Source organism: Trachymyrmex septentrionalis, unplaced genomic scaffold, assembly GCF_001594115.1.
Source record: "Trachymyrmex septentrionalis isolate Tsep2-gDNA-1 unplaced genomic scaffold, Tsep1.0 scaffold7, whole genome shotgun sequence".
Classification (NCBI taxonomy): domain Eukaryota; kingdom Metazoa; phylum Arthropoda; class Insecta; order Hymenoptera; family Formicidae; genus Trachymyrmex; species Trachymyrmex septentrionalis.
The window spans coordinates 2,922,718-2,929,899 of NW_017305884.1; the positions used below are offsets into that span (position 1 = coordinate 2,922,718).

Sequence of the window (7,182 nt, forward strand, 5' to 3'; positions counted from 1 at the left end):
TTATACGTTTTTTTACCAATCAATTTTATTACTTAAGAGCGACCCTATAATTTCTTTTCGTCGCGAGTCTTCCGTCATACGCAGTCTGTACACAGGAGAATGTTAAAGGAACCCGATCTAGACGTAAACGTCTCCATTGGCTAAGACGTCACGTTAATTAACGCTTCTCATTAAATACAGATCGGTTATACGAGCGGAGACTTCCCCTTCGAAAGCAATTCCGTCGATCGAGCGGAGAAATGTAGGGGTGGCGGGGGAGACTAGCGATAATCTTTTTCTCTCTCCCTCTCTCTTCTTCTCTAGAGTTCCTTTCTCTTCTAAAACCTCTCGCAGGTCCTTCAAGATGCTGCCTCGATCTCCCTTTCTGCTGCAACCGCCTTCTTAATCTTCCTTTAATTCCCCGGCTTTTGCATTTCTTTAGTTCCTTTTTCCACCTTTCGTTTCCTTCGTTTCATCTCTTCGTCGCGCCTCTCCTCCTCCTCCTCTTCTCCGTCTTCCTCTTCCTCTCCTCGTCCTTCCCTTTGTTGTCGCCCCCTTTTTGTACCATCTTCAGCGGTCTTTTGCCGGATCCCTTCGTTGGAGAGAGATACGCGCCGACAGGTTTCGAACTGTCTCGTATTCCTGCTTCGGCGCGAAATCGAGCCGAGGAGTCAGTTTCTTCGTCGTGTGCTTTTCCTCACGCTTGAACATTTCATGAGTCGTTGGCAAAGGTTAGAGAAACTCGGAGAAACTGAGACCTCCCCCCCCGTATTTTCACTCAACGTTTAATTTTACCTAATCACTTAATAAAATCGTTCATTTAAAGTTTCAGAAGATTTTATTGTATATCTAAGCAAGTCCATTATCATATGTATCTCTGATTAAAAATGTGTCCTTGCGGTTGTGAAGAATTTCTTTAAATCTTTTTAAATCGTCGCTAATAATCTGAAAGAAATCTTGAAATACCTACAGTTTTTTTGTACTTCTATCTCACTGTCTATCTCTGTAACGACCCTGGAAGCTTTCATTCTATTATTGAAGTGACTCACAGAGAGAACTGAATGTTTCGCGAGGATAAAATGCATCGAGCAAGAAGCCGCGTTGATTGCGCGCGATCGTACGCACCGATACGTAATCGACATATATCGTAATCGATAGACGAGATAAGAAGAAAACGAGTTCTTCCCACACAACTGAACGACGACGGCGAGTCCGTCTACTTAGACCCACGATCGCTTTATTAAACCTTGCCCGCGATCTCATGCAAATCTCTTTTTTTCGCGGCGACCGCATTAATTTCAGTCATCGCTTTGCAATCGTGTGAAAATAATTTGCCGCTTGTGAGGTGTGAATAATCACAGAGAGGAAAATTGCTTTATAGAGATTTTTAAACTAATTCGTTCATTCTTAAGTTAATTACCGAAACGACCATTGTCTTCATCGGTAAATCAATTATCGAGAGAGAAATCGCTTTAAAAGATTAGTACTGAATAACGCTAATGTTGATAAATGAATGATGTCGAAATCACGAATCTGTTTCGTTATCTAATATTAAGATGATATTGATTATATAAGAAACCGCTGTGAAGGTTCGATAATAAAGATAGAAATAATATAGATAGAGACGTATAGCTCGAATTAGCCAGCGGATCGAAGTTATGCAGCCTCGATACTTTTTTGTACGGGAACCATCCTGGACACCTTTTCAGGTATCGAGATTTATCGATCAGATTGCACACGACTGCCTTCCTAAAGATCAACGACTATCGAGGACATCGGAACAGAATTCTGATAGGAAACCGACTTACTAATACATAGGTCAGGTTAGTCGCATCATCTACCCAGATGAGCAGGATGTCGGCGCCCTCCATGCTAATCTTCTCGTTGAAACCAATGCCGATGTAGCCCCTGGTTTCGCCGGTGACCCTAAAGATTATCTTCTTCTCGTCCGAAGGATCCCATTCGAGGATCACGGTACCATTTTCATCCATCTTCTCGTATCTGGTGAAATTCCACCTTCTTCCTTCGTTAGATAAGTCATTTGCATTTCTCCTGAATCTCACCGCTGCCTCGTCCTTGACGTAATTCTTCGCCTTTCGTGGTTCCTTCGCTGGCTTCTCCGGAAAATACTTCTTCGTCATCCGACTATCCCATGGCCTCCTCTTGAAGCTCGGCCGAAAAGGATTCGGATTGATCTGCTCGTTCTCGCTGATTATCTCGAACTGCGAGTTATCCTCGCTCTCCATTTCTTCCGGAAATTCTTCGAATTCCGGAGCCTTGACGGTCAACTCTTCGTTGCTCTGATTCCCCTCGATTATCAGTCCAACCTCCGATGTTTCCTCTCGTTCCTCGGTTATTGGAATCTGCGAGATATTCAACTGCGAATTTTCAGCAGCGTCTTCGGAAACTGCCGACGTCCTTTCGGAGTGTTTTGAATTCAGTGTCGGGAATATCTCGTGCTGATTAGAATTCACGTTTCCTTCCAGTTTGTTTGGAAAATCCAAAATGTCGTTTTCATAAGGGACGATCTTATTCTTAGCTTTCCATTGGTTTACCCAGTTTTCATCGACATTCAATCGCTGCTTTTTGAAGTAATTAAACCTGAACAGCGGTTTGTCCTCCTCGAGGCTCCTCTTTATTCTCCTAGAAACAGGATCCATTGGATGCCGTTTATTTCTGTATAACGTCGTCCTCATGGTCTCGTCCATGTGCTGGACATAGAGATCTAACAGATCACACTTAACGATCCAGCACGCGACCAGCGTCACAATCACCCTGAGAAGCAACATCTTCATCTACTTCCTTTCTACCTTCTTGATCCTTCATACGATCAAGCGAATTCTACCGTCTGCTTCACCATCAATACCAGGGACATGAATTTGTTCCTCTTTAATTTATCGATTTATCTTATCAAATATAATCGAATATACAGTCTAAGTTAATCTATCATTATTATTCTTTTTTAACCGCACTGCACTAATTGAATATAACCATTATCCCCTTCAAACTCTCAATTATTGATTCCAGGTACTGTTCGCAAATTTAAATAAGAATTATTGTTATGATTTCTTATCACGGATATCTTTTATCGAGCCAATCTCTCTTATTTGGGATGCAAATTAATTTCGACGGTAATACCAAAGTGGATCTGCGTGTGCAACGAAAATACAGATAATTCGAGACGAATTAAGAGTTAGTTTCTTTCACAATTTTTCGTTAATCCAATTTTCAGCACACCGGACTCGAGAACGATCTTCCATACATGCTGCGCGCACGACAGTTGTGCCGGGACTAATTTAAACACGCGGCTGCCCCTGCAGATACTCGCAGCTGCTTACCTGCGGTCCCCTTCCTTCGGGGCCCCGGCACAGGGGCGTATTGACTATTCCGGAATGTATTGACTGTTTTTCCTGGCCCAGCAATTATAAATCCAAATTATATATAGATAATGAAAAGGCCGAAACATGTTATAATTAAAATTAGGATATAATAACTTTCATTTTGTAATTTCTTAATTTTTTCCAACATAAAAATTATATTATATTTTACATATCTTAGACTCTTACTTGACTACCTCTATTGTATTTATTATTTTTATCATTATAAATCCTATAAACAAAGTCTTCTACGTCATCAAATGCTTTCACTTGCGTGTAATATTTACATCCGCAAAATACTACCGTTATTTTTCCTGTTATTGTTAATGCTGTCGTTTGATCTTCAGTATCGGATTGACATTCAATTGAGCTGACGATGCAATTACAATTTTTAATCTTCACGTTTTTATACAAGATTTATAAAAAAATCATTAAATATTAATCGATATGCGTGTGATTTAACCTTATCTCATATATAATTGTATGGATTAATTTTTATTTCTATTTGTAAAACATTGTAAAAATTATCCAATTTTATAACAATCAGATTAGAATGTAATTTTTAACAGGTAAAATTAGCTTGGCTCATTAGCCTTCATTATTAAAATTCTTCTTTTGAATACATCTTTCTCTAAAGAAGATAGAAATCATTGTTTACTTAGGTCCTAGTATTTCAAGAAAAGAAATGGGCATGACACGACCCAATCATGTATATCAAGTGTTAATTTAATATCTCATCTTTAGAGACAGCGGAAAGAAATAGCAAGGAAATGTAAATTATGGAACTTTATACCGGAACAAACTATTTAGCTAAATAACTCATCGCATTTTTCCTTTCGATTTCTCATTTGTCGCATCCGTGAGTTTTTGCGACGTTTTTCAAGGATCAATTCGTGTTTTTGCGACTTAGTGATTTATACGTGCAACTAATAAGTAATCGCAGCGTTCACTTAACCGCGTCTCGCGTAATTCGCCTTCGAGAGACTCGAGAATACGTACTTCGGTTGTAACACAGGGATTCTAGAAGAGTAAATTGTTGGCAATACGAAATCATAGTGATCGCGATGTGAGGTAAAAGAAAAGACCAACCTCGCTTGCTCTGATCCTTCGAGCGCAATAATTGCATATGACTCGCACATACGATTATCCATCGCTGCGCGGTTCGCCCGCGCGTTCACGAGAACGTTAAATAAGGGACGAAAGAGGGATCCTTGTGGTGCTTCCTGCGGAAACGTCTCTCCCTCTTTCTTTTCTTTTTTTCTGTAACTAGAGACTCACACACGTGAGACGACGATGCTGACGATGGTGGCGGTCTGCCCTTTCCAAAAAGGAACGTAGGGATGTAAAACCAACTGCGGCAGATGTGAAACCCTTGGCACGCGCCCTTCTGCTCCCTAGTGGTTCTCATGCTGATCCTCAACCTTCCACTGGAGCAGTGATGCCTCGCTTACTTCGACATCAATATCGTATAAACAGCTCGTTATTTTTTTTTTTTTTTTTTAATTGATTAATAAATCATATATATTTAAATATATTTTTAAGTTATAATAAATCATCGTTGAGTTCAATCACTCGTGAAATGTGTTGCATTCATTCGTCAAGGTATATATTTTATATACTTGGCTCGTACCAATATCGTCGATATCGTCGAAGCCGATCTTAACGCTTAATCGTGCGAATCCCATCCGGTCGGCGACCAATATATTCCGCTTAAGCATCATCCGCACGTGTTCAGAAGCCAACTGTATCGAGTTACTTCCTGTGGCTGACATTGAAACGCTATACTTCGCGTGTGAGAGTGATGGTTACCGATCCTTATTCTTTACGGGATTGGACATCGATCGATACGAAAATGACTGAAACGAGGAATGACACGCGAAACTTGCTTGAATTAGTGGATTAATAAAACTTTAAAGAATTCAATTAGACGTTTTTGCGTACATTAAAACCGTACACATCAAATCGACGTAAAGATGTGTGTTTAATATAAATATAAAACGGATTAAATCGCAGATTTTTTAATACACTTTAATGTGCTATTCACAGAGTGAAATACATTTTTTTTTATAATACGATCGCATTTCACTTTTACACTCACAAGAGCGCTACTTATATTTGGGAGTCATTTTAGATTTTCCGGTGAAGATGATACAGAGATTTATATAATGAATTTGTTTAGAAGTATCTGTCGCGCGATTATATAGCTTTGTTTCGAGTATAATACAAAAGAGATATACAATGTTTGAATTATTTGACGTCAGAGAAAGCGAGTATTGTGATTTTCGACAATAAGGATTTTAATCGTCTTGAATTAAATAAAGTCAACAAACAATGGTCCAAAGCACAACGCCCTTCAAATATACCGAGTATATAAAGGAATCGATCAAACGCTGGAAATCCATTGAGCCATTGCCAGATTTTCGTTTACAATTATTTAAAGTTTATATTTGTTGACTTCATCTTATGATATGATCGAGATCGATGCGTTCATCGTCAGTCAATTCCATCGTCGAATCAATTCCCGCCAACGGGAATCAATTGGCTCCTCCGAAACTAGTTTTTTTTTTTCCTTCCCGGAAGGATCGCCAAGTGCGAAGAAACCGGGATTCGTTTTATAGCCTGCCGGTTTCATGACACTACGGCGTGATTTACGGTCACCGATATAAAGGAGTATCGTTCCCTGGGGACAAATCGGAAAAATCATTTGATTACTTTTCGGGACAGGTGCGCGTGTCGGGGAAAGACGTGACTCCGAACTTCTGTTTCCTTTTTCTCTCTTTGTGGTCTCACGGTCGCTCGTAAGTGGTATTCTCGTCATGAGGAGTATATATACTCGCCGAGGGCCGGGCTACGCCGATTGTAGAGGTGCGACGTTTCAGTATTCATCTGGTGAAATTATTCGTCGTTCCCTTCCACCGTGCCGGATCTTATTTACGAGGAAGAAGAGGTATCGGTTCGGAAATCGCGTCGTCCTGGGAAAAACCGATGAAGCGACGCACCATGCGCGCGGAGCATGAGAAGTGATTAATTCCTATCGACCGCACGTGCACACGCGTGAACGAACGATCGATACCGGGACACGATGGAATCGATCGATCGTGTATTCTGCACGCGTAGTCCTGACGGCGTCGATGCCCGAAATAAATCGTCCTTAGATTTTTTTTTTTTTTACGCGCAAACAAAATCCTTGATAATAAAATTCACGACGACTCAAGAGATAAAATCGACACAAAAAATGAAAATGATTTTATTTTGATTTTTAACGTCAATAAAAATCATTTCAGCTTTTATGATGTCAAAATGAAATCATTTCGATTTTCTCTTGACTTCGCGTTCCTTGGGGAACACGATCAACTCGATTTCGATCACATTTGAATGGAACGCATTGAAATTAAAGCAAACTCAGATTTTAAGTCTCAAGACATGTGGATTTCACAGCTTTGTATATCCTTGATGTGAGTGTGTCATAATCCCAGGTTGATACTAATTAAAAAGTAACATAAAATGTATTTCATTTGTGTATTTTATTTATGTAATAATTTTGCATTCAACAATATATATAGTGCTTGCTTATCCATCAAGAAACACATTGCAATACTGTAATCGTTTCATCTTTGTTTAACATTGACAAACATCAAAGATGTGATGATTCACTGTATTTTATACATATACTGTATCTCATCTGTGTCTCTCGCTGGAAAGCATTCATAAATGTAATAGAATACATGGTGTTATATGTAACAGTTACATTGTCGAGTGCAAAATTATAACATATAATTTTACTTTTTATAGACCAACTAGTGTATATTTTTAAAATTTGAAGAGA

At 39.3% G+C, this 7,182-nt stretch overlaps 1 protein-coding gene across 1 annotated transcript in view; it reads right to left on the bottom strand.

Annotated features, from left to right (window-relative positions):
• Positions 1-3,212, bottom strand: part of LOC108753565 (MOXD1 homolog 1) — a 19,863-nt gene extending 16,651 nt beyond the window's left edge. The window contains exon 1 of the mRNA XM_018495247.1: positions 1,788-3,212. Within this exon, the coding sequence (XP_018350749.1) occupies positions 1,788-2,774 (987 nt within the window). The 5' untranslated portion in view covers positions 2,775-3,212. The remainder of the gene's footprint in view (positions 1-1,787) is intronic.
• Positions 3,213-7,182: the final 3,970 nt, after the last annotated feature.